The 17,913-nt window shown below is 47.1% G+C and overlaps 1 protein-coding gene across 10 annotated transcripts in view; it reads right to left on the minus strand.

Annotated features, from left to right (window-relative positions):
- Positions 1–3,385: 3,385 nt before the first annotated feature.
- SPNS3 (sphingolipid transporter 3 (putative)) overlaps positions 3,386–17,913 on the minus strand; it is a 53,497-nt gene continuing 38,969 nt past the window's right edge. For 6 of the 10 annotated variants that reach the window (XM_017828855.1, XM_017828857.1, XM_017828853.1 and 3 more), the window contains one exon: positions 15,430–16,274. In XM_017828855.1, coding sequence (XP_017684344.1) covers positions 16,107–16,274 — 168 coding nt within the window. In that variant the 3' untranslated portion in view covers positions 15,430–16,106. Of the gene's footprint in view, positions 3,398–4,677; positions 4,688–8,644; positions 8,741–9,633; positions 9,885–10,016; positions 10,230–15,429; positions 16,275–17,913 lie in introns of those variants that run through there. The other 4 variants (XR_001877030.1, XR_001877031.1, XM_017828851.1 and 1 more) reach the window with 4 other exon arrangements.

Raw genomic sequence — 17,913 nt, forward strand, 5'->3', positions numbered from 1 at the left:
TTCCCCATTTCAAGCTTTAAATTTCTTAAATAAAAGTCAGTTTTTCAACTGGCAGTCTTGCAGAAAAACACTTTGGTATTTTAAAAGTGCTGCCCTTTGTCCTTTTGAGCCAAAATTGTTGGCAAACTGCTTCAAATGGCAGGAGAGCTGGTGAGGCATGTGCCATGGGGTCACAGCCATGGGGTTTCTTATTCCCATCTCAGTCTTCTGGGGTTAAGGCACAGACATGGACACGTCCTTCCCATTCGTGTTGATAACATTTTTCAAGCTATCAAGGTCTACCAACACTCAGTATCTGAGGAGCCCCTTGCAGTTCCTGGTTTGGTCTGTCTTAAATCTTGTGGTCAGCACAACAGGATTAAGAAGCCTGAACTTCAGAGGAATGACATGGAATGGTTCAAGGTTCCTGTGTTTGAACACACCCCATTGTGTCCAGGATTTTCCACAACAATTGTCATTCCAGCATAGTCTTTATCTGAATATAATTGTCCAGAGCTTTGATTTCTAAACTGTTTTCTCCATTTGCACCAAACCAACTTCGCAAGCAAGATTTGCCAAGGCTTCAAATCTTAACCAAACTAATCAATAAAAACAATGAATTTAGAAAAAAATAGGAACCGAAGAAATCACAGAAAGCTGTTCTACCACACAGGCACAGCTGTAGGAAATGCACTTTCCTGTCTGAAGGGGAAAAGTGAGGAGCAGTGGGATGTGTTTTGCAATGGAAGATCAGGTTTCCATTCCCCTCCTCATTCCCAGGTCAAAGGCATCAAAACTCTGCATGCCAAAAAGGAAGGAGGCACCTGTGCTGTGAGAGAGTGAAGGGTGAGGACAAAGACACAAAACCAGAGGTGGAGAGGCCTCTGACATCCCTCAGGAGAGAAAGGCTTTTGCCTGGATTTAAATTAAAACTGTGCAAGGGGGGCACTTTGCTGGAAAGGGAAGATGGATGGGTGCCATCAGCAGGAACAGGCTTGTCTGACACATTCTGTGTGTGACCCTTTGCTGTGACAGGGAAGGCAGAACCTCAACAGATTGTGGGGGCTAAAAAATTAAAAATCACCAGAACAGTGGTGAAATGAAGGCATTTAAAATAACTCGGGTTTTTTTTCCTAAATCCACTTACCATTAAGGATTCAACACCAACATTTTCTTTATGGAAACAGAGGAAAGGCTCTTTATGCCTAACAGTGTATTGGGTTTGCATGGCAGGGTTTTGGGAACAGGAGGGTACAGGAGTGGCTTCTGGGAGAAGCTACTGGACATTTCCCATGTCCAAGGGAACCCGTCCCAGCCAGCTCCAAGATAGACCCATCAAGACAAGGAAAACAGCCTCACATCCAGCATTTTATCCAACACAGTTGATGCCAGTGAAGGGCATGGGATGTCTCTGATCCATTTTGCTTCCACACTGGAGCTGCAGAGCAGGCACAAGCAGGACATTTGGGGTGCAGGCCTGGCCAGGCAAATAAGACTCCCCTGCACTTTCCACGACCCTCTCACCCCGTGCACTCCCCAGCAGCTGCTGGCTCAGTGTGCAAGCTCTGCCAGGCACCAGAAGGATTTACACTCTCCAGGTAGTTGCTTCTCTCTTCCATAACAACAGCAGCTTTATGTCCCAAGCCTGGCACAGGTGAATTTGTCCAGCAATCCAGGCTGGATCCAACACTGTATTCTGCATGTGACAAGGCAGCATTCCAATGCCAAAACATCCCCAGGCCCCTCTGGTGTGGTTAAAGAGGAATGAAGCACTAAACTTGGTGTCTCAGTGGTTAAACACTCGAGGCAGACACAAACCACGAGGGGTTGTTGAACCCCTCTGCTGTGCAGAGCGAGGGGTGCTGGAGGCACAGCACTCCCCACACCACAGGGGCCAAGGGGAGTTCCCAGCACTGTGGTGCCCTCCTGGCAGCACAGCCCTTCCCTCAGAGAGGGGAGCAGGGGCAGGCTCAGATAAGCACACTTCAGAAGGGAACAGGAGGTATTTCTCTCTCACTTTGTTCTTTGAGTGTGTGTGAAGCTGTAGATCCTCAGTGCTCTGGAGAAGGGCAGGGCAGCCATCCCTCCCTGCCCAGCTCAGCTGTTCCTCAGGCAGCTCTCCAGAGCATCCCAGAACATCTCCAGCCCTCAGCCCAGCTCCTGCTGGGCCATCTGCTTCATTTCTATTGGATCCTGTTCCCTTCAGGACAGCACTCTGAACACTCCCAGGCCAGCAGGAACCATCTGCCAGGGAGCAAGTGGCACCCCCAGAGAGGAGCTCGGCTGGAGGAGGGTCTGACTGTCACTGTCCAAGTCTTGTGTCTCACAACCACAGATTCTGGGGAAGGCAGAGGTTTAACAGGAATGGGAAAAAAGCCCAGGACTTCCAGAGTGCTGGAACACCAAGACCAAAGAGAATACTTGCAGTGTGTGAGAGGAATTGTTACTTAGACCGTGACACTAAAGTCAATCACTGTTAGCACAATAAATTACCAGCAACTCTAGGTTGTTAATTCTAAAGGTCTCAGATGTTCCAAGGGTGATAGATTTGACCCCACATCCCCTTTGTGCAGGGGTTCAGACCAGCTTTTACCCATGAGTTCATCTCAGAAAGCAAAACAAAATAAAACTATAGGAAAAGTATTGGTTAAATCCAAAAGCACGAGCATGATGTGCTGGGCTGTGGCTCTACAACAAGAGAGAGCCCTTCCCTTCCTGAGCAGAGCTTTTCAATAGCAGTGAAGATTCCTGAAATCTAATTTATTTTTTAATTACTCAAATGTTGTCCAGGAAATAACATTTAAAGCTGATGTCAGAGAGTGGAGTTGTTTGGATTGCTTCCGAAGCAGCATCCAGCAGTACCAGGTATCACCTGAGAGCTCGGCACAGAAATGAGTTCTTTTGTGTGATCTCATCCCCCGATGAACAAACCCTTTAATTAACCAAGCAGTGCAGTTGGCTCATTGCTGCAGCAGCACCACTGACTGACCATGTAAAAAGAAGCTGCTGCAGAGAGGACAAGTCCACTAAAGGAAAAGGAAGCTGCCCTAGAGCCTTCCAGAGATTGTCCAATTGCAAAGTTAAATCAAGAGATTAATCCAATTTTCATTTCGCTGTTTGCCAGCAAAAACTCATGTGTGACACAGAACTGTCTCTTCACTTTTTAACCGAAGTCTGGAACGCAAATTTAATTTTTATTTTCTCTTTGGAGAGACAAGTCTAACATTAGAGGAAGGCTGCAAGAGTAACTCTGTCAGGTTTTAATTCACTAGTGATCTCCTGAGGCCCCAGCCTGGGCTGATCCCCTTCCCTGCCAGGTGCTGGGGGCACTCCTACAAAGGGGACACTGGTACTGCTCTGCTCCCCAAAACAGCTCATATTTCATCAACAGAGAAGCCATCAGCTATCTTCCCGTGTGCTGGGAATCACTGGGACATCCCAGCTCCCTTCCCCAGCCCCAGGTTTGAGTCAGCAGTGAAGTTTTATCTGGGGCTCATTTCAGGAGCCAGCAGCTCCTGTTTTGCCCCGTTTTTAAAACCAGTGCAAATGTGACCAGTAGGGAGTTGTCAAAGCTCCAATATTTAATTTAGGGCACTATGATAAGAGTCACAATTAAGCTGGATGCAGGGCAAAGCAATGAAAAAACACGAGTGGGGAATGGTCCTACTCACACCTGCCTCAAGCACCTTTATCTGCCCTGGAAACACTCCCGTGTTCTCCCTGCAGGATTCAGGACCAGGACCCCCCTCAGCAGTGCACGATTAGAGCCTTTGAAGTTGCAAAAGCCACATGAATACTAAAGGAACCTCTTTGTTCCTCCGCTGGCATTCCCTGCGGGATCCTGGCTGGGAGCTGAGCAGGTGTGGACAGGGTTTGTGAAGCCTGGTGGCTTTACCCCCCTCCCTGCTCCAGCTGCCCTCTGCCCGGCAACAGCGGCCCTTTTCAGTCCTTTGTTTTCATCTGCACAGTCGTTACAATTCCCTTGTCAGTAATTACCTGACAAACGTTTTAGGATGAGTTTGGGGTTGCTGCACCCAGCTGTTATCTTACCCTGGGGTTAGAGCTGGAGAGGCAGAGCCCAGCAGTGCTGTGGGGCACAGAACGATCTTCCCCTTCAACAGGCTGGGCAATGTGTAGAATATTCATGTGGGTTTGTCCGTGACAGAACCAAAACTGAAAATCCATCCCTGGTAGTTGTACCTGGAGAGGCCCTGCCCTACCCAGACCATGAGAGACTCCACTCCCTTTCTACCAAAGCACTATCAAACAAACTCCAGGCAGGTGCAGTGATTTGAACAGGGAGCATTATCTATCTCCAGTAGGGGACAAAAGCACAATAAACTTGGCAGCTTGTCTCAAAAACATCCAGGAGTGCTGGATCCCAGCCCACTTCCCCAGCCAGCAGCAGCATCTCCCCTCCTGCTGTTCAGTGACAGCACACCCAGAGCAGAGTCCGTCAGGAATTACTGGGGAAAAGCTGCTTCAAGACCTGTTTCCAGCCGAAGCAGAGCAGTGTAATCTCCAGTTATCTGTTGTTATTCATCATTAGAGGAAGAAGAGCCTCGCAGTGATCATTACACAGCAAGATGAAGCAGATCTGAAGGGGCTGTCACGTTTTAATCTTCCCCTCACACCACTCTGCAGTCAGAGCCCAGCACAGCACCAGCCACTCCACGGTGCTCCACAATGGGAAAGCACATCCCAGCTCCTTGTCCAGCCTCTCCACCCAGGTACACAGAGGACCTGGAGCTTATGGGGCTGGGAAATACCCTATTTTCTTTGTATGTAACTCAGTTCATTCCCTGACCCCCAGGGACCTTGATGTCACTCAAAAGCAAAAGCATTTTGATGTACGTGCATTATGTTACAAAAACCATGCTCAGAGAAAGGATCTGGTAAACCATGAGGAGAAAAAAAAATTCTGCAGAAGAGATTCCCCAAACACTCCAACCAGCCCTGCAATTATTAGTGAAGTGGCTTGGGGAGCAAACAGAATTAAAGCAAGGCTGCAGCACGTGCTCTCAGCCACACGATGGATTCTCACTGAGATAATGTCACACACAGCACAAGTTAAACAAGATGTTACAGAAAACGGGCCTGTCAGGCAAACAGGGATTGCAGGCAATCTCCTCGTTCCCAAACACAGCCTATTGACAATGATTTACATGTGACAGGAAGGCTCCCGAGCAGATGGGAAGCTGGCAGGCTGTTTGGAGAGCTGCAGTCCAAGGAAGATTGCCATTGAAAGCTCAGACAGTTCTATAGAGCAGAGACAAACTAAATATGCAAACTGTAAATGTAATTAAAAGGACTGGAGGGATTGGTTAGGAAGGGAGAATGAGGGGTTTGAAAGGTATATGTGGAAATATTTAGGCTGACACGTGGGGTTTGTATGACAACATTAAGAAGGATGAGTATCAGACAAAGAATAAATTTATGGGGAAATCCACGAGGCTGTTTATGAACACACAGATACGCTTAACGAAGAGAATTAAAAGTTATAAGCAGACACAACATTTAAGGGAAAAAAGATTATAGGAAACAACCTGGCACCAGCAAAGAATAACTGATCTAATGCAGCTTTCAGGAGTAAGTCTCACAAGGGATGCACTTCAGGCCATGGATACAACACACCCCCTGTTTACCAGCCCCACACTTATTTAGGTTCTACATTTTCAGGTCTCTTTGTTCAGCACTGACATTGTCATTTCTCACAGGACATCAGGACTTGTCTCCTCAGAGCCAACATTTAGTTCTGTCCCTCAGGAACACATATTCCAACCTCCACACGTGCTGGGTGCTCTGCAAAACCCCCCGTGGTGCCCAGGCACGTCCAGACAGCCCCTTCCCAGGTGGGGATGGGGGCACTGAAAGCAGGGAGGTGACAAAGGATTCCCTGCACAGTTTACCCTTTCACTGACAAATGGCAAACAGGCTGTGCCCATTCTGGGGATATCAATTGTCCTCTGCCCTGTGCTGCTCACCAGGGGTTACTTTTACACCACACAGAGACCAGAACAGAGCACCAGCAGTGTCCAACTCCCAGCCCCCTCCATGTAAAGGGAAGCTCCTCCAAGCCCCTGCAAGCAGGGACAAACCTCCAGGGCAGTGGGGACAGACACCAGGAACACTCCTGGGGCTGTGGAGGTTATACAGGAACCAGGGCACTCTTACAGCCACCCAAGGTCACCCCCACACAAAAGGCAGCTGTAACCTTTATCTGCAGGGTTTGTACCTCAGATGGAGCACTCCCAGGCCAACACCTTCCAAAGCACAGGCAACAAACACAAACTCACCAGCATCACCACGGAGTCCCTTCGGTGCCTTCTCCCAGCTGGAGAGATGCATGTCCTGACAGAGGCTTTCTTCTTCTCCCCTCCCAGGACTGTTCCTCGTGCCATAACACTTCCTACCCCTTCTAACTCCCACAGCTGGCTGAGAGCTTGAAGCTCTTTGACTTTCTACTTCTCCATGGGTACAGAATTCTGTCTTAATGCTTTCGTATATCTAAAAGCAGCCTTCAGCATCCCAACACTGTTGCTGGAGACTCCAGTTAGTGAAATCCAACCAGAAACACTTCCTGAGTGGATTCCTAATGAAGCAACAACTGCATTAGAGTATTTGTCCTTTACAATAAACCCCTTCTGCTAAGGCAGACATAAAACAACAAGGAAGCTAAACCACTGTGAGCTCTTATAAGACTCAGAGAGCTGCCTGCACCTGGGACAGGACCAAAGTGAGGTTGCAGTGGTCTAATTTAAAATGAGAGAACACCTGGTTGCTGTTAAAGGAGTCATCAGCACCATTAGTCACCTGTGGCATTCAGAGCACTTGCAAACACCAATAAGGCTGTCTGAGCACCTGGGCCTTTATAAACCACTCCAAAGTTACCGTTGGACAAGATGGTGGGGTTGATAACATTTTAAAATTGGAGTAATGCAAGTGCAACATAAAGCGATGGATGCACGAAATGCAGGCAAAGACATCACCCAAGGTGCAGTTTATAACTATGTCAAATATGTGATATATGTATTAAAAAGCTGCACTTCTGGTTTCAGCAGATTCCCTGCAGAGAGATCAGTGCTGAATGCCCATTCCTGCTACATCCCTAAGCCAAGGAGACTGGGATGCTGCAATGGTTGGGATGTTAAAACACGAGTTTTAAAACATCCTCCTCTGCTTTCTAATGTAACATTATGTTCATGGAACTGTCTGGAGGTGAAATGCAATTAAATGACATGTTTAACTGCCCTGTCTGGCAGCACTTTCAGAGGCTGTTTTAAGGAGAATGTCCTGTGCTAAATGCTCAGTAATAAACACAGTGCCACCCCTGAGTCCCTCAGGGGGAGCCTCCCAGTGACACAGAGAACCCAGGGTTCCCACTCCAGCAGTGCTAAACCAGGGTTTTGCCACACAGGTGAGGAATTCTGACCCTGGAGAGAGTCAGACAGACAGACAGACTCACACAGCCACGTTAAAGTACCACCCCTTGGCTTGCTGGGAGTGTGCAGCTCTTTCACTCCCTTGCAGCAGGTCAGGGGTCTAAAAGCAGGAAGATTTATTTGCCCTTTGCCTCTGTCAATCCAGGCCTTTCCACCTCAGAGCAGAGCCACTTTTAAAGCAGGGTGTTGAGTGACCCTGGGCCTGGCCAGTCTCCCTGCAGGGATGATGGTTCTTTATTCCTGCCAGGCTGAGACACACTCCAGCACCTATGGAAATCAGTCTTCATATGGAAATCAGTCTTCATTCCTGTTCCATCTTCCCACTGAAGTAATTCCCTTTCTCCTTCAGGTCACTCTATGTATTTTTAAAATTAATCAACACATGTCCTTTACAGTGTGTTTTATCCTGTAGTTCAGAAAATGGGCTTGTTGCCACTGAAGCTCTACAAAAATACTTCTGAGGCTGATTTTCACCAGATGAGATTTTCAGAAGCAGGAGCTGTGCCTGACCCTTCCCTGTGTCCCTGCTGCTGTCACAGAGGGACAGATGGCCCGTCTGAGCACCACCAAGAACTCAAGTAAGAGTTTGATTCCCTCCAGCTCCAACTGTTTGGAAGCAACAGTCAAGACTCAATTCCCTCCTCCACCAGCTCCCAATTAATGTGACCAGATTTTCCAGCACATCCATCCTGTAGGAATGCTGCCCAAAAGTGTACCAATCTCAGCTGAAGAGACAAAATATCCTGAAAGGCTCAGCATGTCTTTAGGTAGCTCCTGGGGATTGTGCAGTGGGTTTTCCAGTGGTTAAATGCATGTTCTCCTCATGTGTTAGGGTCATTTAAAGGGAGAACTTGCACCTTGTCTGACCAGTCCGTGACGATATAAAACAAGTCAGTGTTAGTCTCAAACTGTACATCATTGCTGTGTATCAGCAGATTCTGCAGATATTAACAGAAAATCCTGCTTTCAGTGAAATGTTGGCAGCATCTTTAGTCAGGGGAGATGCAGGAGTGATTTTATCAGATAGAGAAAAACAAGTATCTTGCCTCCATCAGAGACCAGCCAGGGTTAGTTCAGGAAAAAATGCAAGAAACTGTACAGGGTTTAAAGCTACTGCCTGACTTTAGAATAAAACCCTTCCCCTAAGGATCTTTGAAGTACCTGTTGTTCATCTCAGGGATTTTTTCTTGTTGCCCACCTCTGGAAATGTTTGTTTGCAGTTCCCTCAGTGCTGCTGGCACGCAGGGAGGTGTCCTGTGGGTGCAGCAGGTACAGATGTGTCTCACAGCTGTGCCACTGGCTCAGGTCCCTCCTTAACCCTGTATTTTGGGTGTGTATATGTGAAACATCAGACTGCAATGTTTTACATACCCAGAAAACTATAATGCAGCCAGTAACAGGCACTTATTAAACAATGTCCTTCTTTTATAAACACACTTAAATTGTCTCCAAACTTACTACCCCATGTCAGGCTTGTTAGAGCCAAACACAGCCCGTGGCTATCACAAGGTGTGAAGTAAAGCAATGTTTGGGCAGCAATTTTAACACTCTTCACTGTTACCTGTAGGCACCAGAGGAATGCAAAGTGCTTTGATCTAAGGAAGAGGCAGTGCAGGAGTCCAGGTGGAGCTTAGCAGAGATTTATTTCATGAAAAGCTTCATTAGCCTGAATTGGTTTACATCCCATTAGTTTCAGACACTCTAGTTTAGCATATGTTCACTTTCTCCCACTTTTCCACTCCTTCCTCCTCTGTCAGGTGCTTCCTGAGCTGTTTGCTGTACACCAGCACAAGCTCCCATCCCCACCATTGGACACAGCTCCAGTAAAATGTGCTGGTTCAGGGAATACTTCACTGGCACTAAAGCCTTCCAAGGGGAGGCTGAAAGCAGATTCCTCTTGCCTACCAAAAATTCATTTTTCTAACAGTTAAATGTACATGCCATGCTGGAGAGAGAGCCCTTCCACATCCCTCATGACACAGGACCTGGTCAGCAGGAATTGGTGAAACCTCCTCATCTCCAGTCACAGAGATCCCACACTCCAGAGACAGAAGCCATCAACCCTTTGTCCTGGCACTGCTGTGTTGAAGCCAAGAGCTGCCCACCTCACTAGAGCACATCTTCTACTCAGAGATTTGCCAATCCCTTTTCTCCTTTCTGTGGATCTCTGAGCTGCCTCTAATCCAAACACCTCTCCTTTGTTTTTCCCAACTCTCTGCCATTTCCCACTCCCAGGTTATGGCAGGGAGCATGTCAAATTCCTGCCAGTCAAACCTGCAGAAGGGGAGCCCTCCTGAGAACACTGACCTGTTTTGTGCTGGTTTAGGCTGCAAGAACTGAATATCTGAAAGCTTTCCTTTGGTGTCTGTGAAGGTCTCATCTCGCAGGTGGCCCTGTCTGGGGGCCCCTCACTGACCACATCCCTGCTCTGGTGGCTGTGACCTCAAAGCCTTTCAGAACAACCTTGACAAGATGAAAAAAGACAAACTGAAGAAATCTGGAGGAAAGTCAGCACTGACATGCCATGAAAACCAAGACACTGATCCATCTTGGTAAATACTATACTACTCAGTTGGGGGGTTTTTGGCTACTTACAAGTGAACTGAGTGTTACACTCTTCCCTCCTTCCCATTTCATTCTCTTTTAAAAACAGACAGGATCTCATAAGATGGGAGAAAACTGCAATACTGGTGCCAAAGTGCCCTTGTTGGTCTCTTCAGAAGCTGAGAACTGCTGGCACCAGCCCAGGACAAGCGACAAAGAACAGGAGGAGTTTGGAGAGCAGCTAGACTTGCAAAGCCCAGAGCCCTGTAAAAGAAACCAAACACAAACCAGGATGATGATTGGCAGGGATGGGATGACTCTGCTGCTGGAAATGAAAGTGCTATGAATAATCAGGCACCTCTGACCCAGGAAAACATTGCCTTCATTTGCAGCACAAAAGTGATTGCAGATGGTATTGGGGAGGGGAATCAAGCTATTTGCTGTGCTTTCCCCTCACCAGAAAAATTCATTTCCTCTGTGCTGTTGAGCAATGAAAAAACACCTGATTGGATCTGCTGAGACACAGCAGATGTGGAATGAGGAGTGGAAGAGCCCACAGGGTGATGCTAAAGGTAATCCTATTAAAGCAGTGGGCTAAAGGGGCAAATGCACATATAAACTCCTATTCTAACACAGATTAAAACAAATCCCTTCAAGGAACCAATATATTTGGACATTTCTTTAAAATCCTGATGTCACCATTGCTGAATGGGATGTTGGATGTCATTCCTCATTCCCCACTGCTCCTCCTGTTCATTCCCATGTCCCTGCACTCCCAGCTCCCTGTTGGAGTCAGTCCCTGGAGTGCCCAGCCCTGTCCAGCCTCCTGTGCTGGGAGGCCTCTCCCTGGCAGGGACAGCGACAGCTTCCCGTGGGCTCTCAGCATTCCCGGCTGCTGGAACACATTCCCTGTAGCCACGAGGGCAGCAGCAAAGCCACATTCCAGAGCCCGCTGAGGGACCTGTGCTGGCTGTGCTGTCACACCGTGTCCTGTCCTCAGCTGACACCGGGAGAGGCAGCTCCCAGTGGAAAGGAGCCTGGAGACACAGAATAACATTATCCCTTGTTATCCCTTGTCACAGCCCTCGGCTGGTGGAGAACAGGACGGAGCAAAGGCTGCCTGGGCAGCAAGTACAAACAGCTCAGAGTGTCCCTGACAACCTGCACTGCCCCCAGCGTGTCTGACACACGCAGCACCTGCTGGAGGTGGGTGTCACTGCCCCTCGGACAGATCCTGCCTCAGGACAAGTGAGTCCTAACTCTGGCTTTCCAGGGCCTTTGGAAATAAAGTCCAAAGGCAAGGAGGAGGAAGAGGACGAGGAGGAGGAATTTGGGTCCTTTTCTTGCACCTCTGCAGCCTCATTGGAGGGCAGATGTTTCTCACATTTTATGTGATCCACATTTTATTTTGCTACTCGATGAATCCACATTTATCTCTAAACGGGTTAAAGAAACTTCTTTTCACTGGTTTTACTGTGGAAATAATCTCAGCAAGAACTCAGGTGTCCTTTTTCACTCCATGTCCTCCCTCACAGCCCTGCCTGCTCCCACCTTTGCCACCCCCCTCCCAGTGACATCTCCTCTGTGCAAGGTGTCCATGTACACAAAAAACAAGTTCAGGCACTGAAAATGCAACCTGCAAAGACAAAAAGTTGTGCAGAACAGTTGCACTGCCTCCCACACTGAAGCTTAAGCTCTGCTCACAGGCCTGCATTTCTTAAAGTGATGTTTTCGTGGAGCAGGATAGAAATATTCCTGAAAAAAAAATCCCTACAACCAAGATTTCCAAATTAGGTGCCCAAGATTAGGCTTCTAAACCCATAATTAAATCTTTAAGTAAATGGCCTAATTTCCTTGAGTGTTGAACACACAGCTGCTCAGCCTGCCTTTGTCAGGAACAGAGGGATGCAAGGCTCTTGGGAAAAAAGGAATGAAGGAAGGGAGAAGTCAGGCCACTTCCTAGGGTACTTGAGGTGGAATTAAATAGGTGGCTTGGAGTCAGTACTTTCAAAAATTACTCCCATCCTTTTGCATCAGTTTCAAGCCTCCTGCCCAACACATTCAGTACTGAAAAGCAAATTATACCTGTGTACATGAATGCATGAATTTACCTTTCGATACCATTTAAAAGCATTTCACAGTAATACAGAAAAGTATTAACTGTAGGAATATTAACACCAGAGGGTATGAGCAGATAAAGTCAGACCTTAGTGCCACAGTGTGAGCTGAGTCCTGGACAGGTCAGGCTTTTCATGGCACAGAATCCTGGTTTTAGGGACACAGGGTGTGTTTCCCAAGCCCTGTTCCAGCCCCCTTGGCTGGGATGGAGTCACAGTCCAAACCTGGGCACTTTGAACAGGGCATTTCCAAAGGACTTTCCTGCAATGGGATTTGACAGCCCTTACAATACTGTCCTGAATTCCAGCCATCTGATTATCCCAGGGTATGTGGGTAATTTACATACTAATAACAAAACTGTTCTGAAACATTAAATTACACAAAGTGAGATTCCCACAACTTAGATCACCTTCACCAGCATCAGGCTCAAGAGTCTCCTCATATCAATCTTTGCTTCCCTTATAAACAAAAAGCCTTCTAAGAACCTTTCCAAGGCTTTATTGGATTACAATGAGGATAATTATAGAACTGAGATGAACCCAGTGGCTTTCCTGTAATGGAACACAGCCAGTTCCAGCTACTTGAATGGCAGCAGGACTTGGCAGGGCCCCACAGATGTTCTTCCATGGGGTTTGTGCCTATTCCAAGGGATGAGGGGAGTGCTCCCTGGTCCCAGGTACCCTCATGGGCAGGGTGGGAGAACCCAGTGCTCAAAGGAGGCCTGAGGAGTGAACAGTGTTTGCAAACCAGCAGAAGGATCTCTGAAGAAAACATTTGCCCCGAAAGTTTTGGGATAGGGGAGGACTTTGGGGTTTCTTAGTTTGCAAAAGACCATTTGGCTGCACAAGTAACGAGGGCAAAGAGGAGCAAAACACGAGGTGTTCTTAGGAGAGGGCACCCACCCAGGAGCTGTAAATCTGTCACCTGGGAGCTCTGCCACCTTCAGCCCTGGCACAGGGAGATCCTGAGGAGCTGGGAAATCCCATCCCAGAGCAGTGCACGGGGCTGCTGGTTTGGGAAGGAGAGAAAGGGTGACGTGGAACGTCTTTGACAATTAAAACTGTGCTGAGAGCAATGTCACAGCACATCAGTGGTGGGAGGAACCCCTGGAGAACTGGGGACACAGCACAGCACTGTTGTGTCTTAGGTGTGTCCTGCACCCATTTGGAAGAAGCTCCAAATAATCACAACTCTGAAGGCCGTTTTTATGCAAAGCAGAGCTCTAAAACTTGTTTAAAAAATATCCACATAAACAGCACTGAAGGTCATCTGTCTCTGCTTTGGGAATGAGGGAAGAAGGGGAGGAAAAGATCAAAATGGTTACCTGAATGGAATTATAAAATCCCACCATTTGGAGCTGTTCCAAAGTGCCTCTTTCCCACTGTTTTGGTGGGAAAGAGCAAAGAAGAAATGTTAAAGGCAGGAGGAGAATATACAAACAGTTACAGAAAATACACATTATCATTCAGTTGCTGCAAGGGTCACAGATTCCAGGCAGCAGGAATGCTGCAGAACAAACCATCTCCATAACCAGCAGCTTCCAGCAGCAGCTCTTTCCAGTGTAGACAAAGCAGCAAATTTAATAACTTTTTTAATCCCTCTGTTTTTCTCTTACTTGTACTTAGTTGGAAATGTAGAAAACAACAGGTATTTCAGCTGATGCCTTAAGAACTTCAGTTCCTTCACTGTCCATGTGCCAGGACTCTGTGGCTTTCCCTAATCCAAGTTTTTTGGTGGCATGAAAGGAGTGTAATGTCTGAAATAGCTGCAGTTCACCACAGCCTCCTCCAGCACTAAGTTCACCCCTCAGTGCAGAATTTGGTGCCACCTGCTAAGAAGCAAATTCAAGACATGCAGAAAACGTTATGAAATTCTCCTCCTTTTACAAATCCTAGTGAGGTTCCATCTTTAAGATAGAGGGCCAGAACCCAAGTGGGTGTTAATCCTGCTAAAATTCAGCAAAAAATAACAAAAAATTGCCAAATGCCCTTAAATTACAAAGAAAAGAGAGAGGCATTTGAAAAGATGGAATTAAACTAGTCAGAGTGATCCTGCTCATTTCTAGGCTTTCAGGGAGGAGAGGAGAGTAGGAGTAGGAAGGAGTTTGTCCTGGACTCCATGTACCATTTCCAGAACAGCATTTGGCATCTCTTGCTCATATGTCAAATCCGTGCCTGCACAGTGGGCAGATACAGCTCCTGGTTAATTTTTTATTAGAAGAATTTAATGCTGACTTAACAAAAGTGATAAATAGCTCATCTGTTTCCAGGGCAAATCCTGAGCATAGCAATAGGGAAGCACTGTGGAGCTGCTGCAATCCTGCCATGCCTGAAGCTCTTAGACCTCTACAAGCTGTTGCTTTCACATCCAAGAGCAAAAATCCCTTGTGGGACAAACTTCCAAAAGGTCAGTGGTGTAATGACCATGGCTGGCTTTCACAACCAGAAAAAGTTGCTCAGTCTTTCAGAACACCAACTTTTATTTTAGAGACAATTATCACACTCTTACTGGGTTTCACAAAAAGCTTCTCTGTTGTTTCCCACAATGGTCACCCTTCACTACCTGGGTCTAAGTCAGATTTCAGAACAGATTTTTTAAAAATGAGGTAGACAGAAGGAGAAACAAAAACCTGCAGTTGCTGAATTATGGTATATATAGTGACATTAGACATTCACAGCCATTACAGGAATGTTGTGCTTTATGATCCTTATGATTTACTGGGAGAATCAGGCAAGATTCATAACACTTTGCAATTCACTCGCCAATATCTTCCTCAGGCTTTGGCTTTAAGGTGCTGCTGGAAACTACAGTGTGACAAACAATGAAAGTTGGCCCCACTGATCATGTATCTGGCATGATATTGAGACAGCAGATACTACATCTCAAATCCTCTGCACTTGAGAGACAGGAGCTCAAATAGACAGTTCTGTTTAAGTGGTTTTTCAGCTTCTGTTCCCTCCTGAGAGGAGATACTTACCCAAGGCCTGAGGATATGCTGAAGAGCCTCAAAGGATTAGGAAGAGACCATTAACACATTACATATAAAATAATCACGACCCCCTCCTCTTGAACCTGACACTGACTTTGAATTGTCTATATTTTGCAAATTCTGCAGACAAATCTCATCCTGCTGAGAACTCATAGGCCTCCCTCCCTAATCTCCAGGAGACATTGTGCCTCCAAAGCTCCTGCCTTGTTGGGGTCAGCAGTGGTGCCAGTGACAGCTCCATAAAACACCTCCTGGAGCTCCCCAGCCCCACGGAGTCCTCGGGCCTGGCTGCAGATGGGGGAGGGTTGCCATATGCCAATGCAGTAGCAATTTTTGACTCACAGTCAAAAGCATCCAAAAAAAGTCAGTGTGCAGGATTTTCTGCCATATGGAGGAATTGGGATTTGGCCTTTTCTCCAGCTGTATCTCATTAAGCAAAAAGGAAAGAAAAAGGGGAGGATGGTCTTTTCTTCTGTGCAAATCTCGCCCCAGAGTTCATCTTCCTCTGAGAGACAGTTCTTTGCTGGTACCTGGAAAACCAAGTCAGAGCAGAAGGAGGCTGTAAGAACCCAGGGGACTGAGGATGTGTTTTGTCCAGTTCAACAGGTTTACTTCAGGTCTTTTACACTTTGAACATGAACTTCCCTGGGAAGAGGGAAAAGTGCTACAGAGAGCCAGGACTGGTTCTACAGGGCTGAGAAAGACCAGAGCAGAAGAAGAACCTCCTGCTCCCTGCAGTCTGCACTGGTGCACTACAGTAAAGGATGTTATTTCCTCCAGGCACTGCAGCATTTTGCAGATGTCACTACCAGCACTTCCCTGGCCCTTGTGAGCTCTGGGGTCTGTTTTGCTCGACATGGGAGGTTTATTCAGTCTGAGACTTTGCTGGGATTTTGCCTTTATCTTTTTTATAGAAAGTAACGTGGCATTACCACAACACAGATACTGGTGGTTCAGATCCCATACCATGGCTGGTGTCCACACAGGAAAGCCACCAGCTATGAGTCTAGAAGTTATACAGACATACAGACCCCTCAGGGCCTTTCTGCTTCTCTCCGATCTCCCTCGATGTACAGAGATGTCAGGAGGAAAAAGGCTCCTCCAAAGGCCCCCACGAAGGCACAGATGGCAAAGCTGCTCTGGATGCTCCGGAAGCTGCTCTGGAAGGATGGAGCACCCCGGGCCTGCAGGGCGTTGGAGATCTGGGGAGGGAACAAGGCTGCATTAATTGGGATAACACCCCTTCCTCACGCTGGCCTGGTCACAGCGTGGCCCTGGGAAGGATCAGACAGGCACACCAGGATGAGAGGCTGCTGCCTGGGTTTGCCAAGCACACCTGTACTGCCCTGCTCTCCAGCTTCCACTGCTCGAGGAATCTCATGTTCTTCATCCCTTCAGTGCCCCCACTCACAGGAGTGGGAAATACATTTCACCATTTCCTAGCCCATCTCCAGACAGCCAGCACAGCACAGGCATTTGGGAATGACCTTTAGCATTTCTTGGTGCTGTTCAATAACTTTATACCTCCCTGACTGGACAGAAACAGGGGGTTAACATCAATACAGGCACAAGCAGCAACACTCATTAGAAAGGGAAGAGCTGGAGATTAATTACAGCTAAGAGTGGGGGCTGCTTTTGAGCCAAAAGGCATTTGAGGAGCCATGGAGTGACACAGTGGGGAACTGGGAGAAGAAGATACCAGGCAGCTGCTTTTTGCACTGGTGGGAGGATGAAGTTGTAAAGGTTATGAATGATACATATGAATTTTATTTTTGCAGACAGAAAGAAAAGCTGATTTCAAGAAACTCAATAAGATTCAACACTCAAGGAACTTGAAATCTCTTCTTAGCATAAACAAAAAGATAAATGTTAAAAGCAGTCATTTTTATTCCCACATTTGTTCTTAATAGTTAGAATGCACCGTGTGATTTGAAATGCACAAATATGAGACTCTTCAACCTTTGCTGGGTTTTATATGATTATTTATGACACTTTAGGCAGATAAGAGCAAGATAAACTCTAAATGGGCACCTAGAGACTACAGCAAGCATCATGGCCACAATAGAAACCGAATGCATTTAATGTTAAGATGCTTAGTGAAAAATTTCTGGAGCGTAGAGGGAAGAAAAACAGACACTGAAAAAGACTATTCCCTGATTATTCAGCCAGATTTTAAGATAAAGGGTTGGCTGAAGCAGGTTATAAAACAACAGCAGAATGTGAAAGCAGATTCAGTGTTTAATCAGCAGCAGTCCCGGGCAGTGTTGGTGTTTGGGCTCACAGAAGCATTCCAGAAGAAATGAGGTGCTCATTGCACACCATCCCACCTGGACACAGAGCAGTTCTATTCCTGGGTTTGTTTCTCTGTTCTGTAAGAAGTTGCAAGGTTACCTGAGGTTAATCTCATCTGGATAAGCTTTATTTGCCTTCACACTCCTGGGTGAGCTGTTGTTTAAGGTGCCTGTCTGCAGGTCCTGCACAGGGTGACACAGCACCGCCAGCACGAGGCCTCAGAGGACACATGGGGGGGTAGAGGCACAAACAGCTTCACCTTTCAGGCAGGAAGCTTAAACAATTGGTCAGAGGAGAAGGGACAAGAGGTATTTCAGCTTTTGGGGTTCCTCCCGTTGCTGCATCCCATGTCAGCCATTGTCCCTGACACAGGGGTGTTGGGTGCTCTGTTCCCACACACAAACAGCCGGATTAGTGGGAGGGCAGGACTTTCCTAAGACACAGGAATGAGCAAAGTGGTCTCTTCATTTGCCAAAAAAAGAGGCTGAGCAGGAGGAATCCCTCAGTGAGAGAGGGTGTCTTCTCTGCCAGACAGATTACACAGCTGAA

The sequence above is a fragment of the Lepidothrix coronata genome, unplaced genomic scaffold (assembly GCF_001604755.1).
Source record: "Lepidothrix coronata isolate B3197 unplaced genomic scaffold, Lepidothrix_coronata-1.0 Scaffold154, whole genome shotgun sequence".
NCBI classification, from domain to species: Eukaryota; Metazoa; Chordata; class Aves; order Passeriformes; family Pipridae; genus Lepidothrix; species Lepidothrix coronata.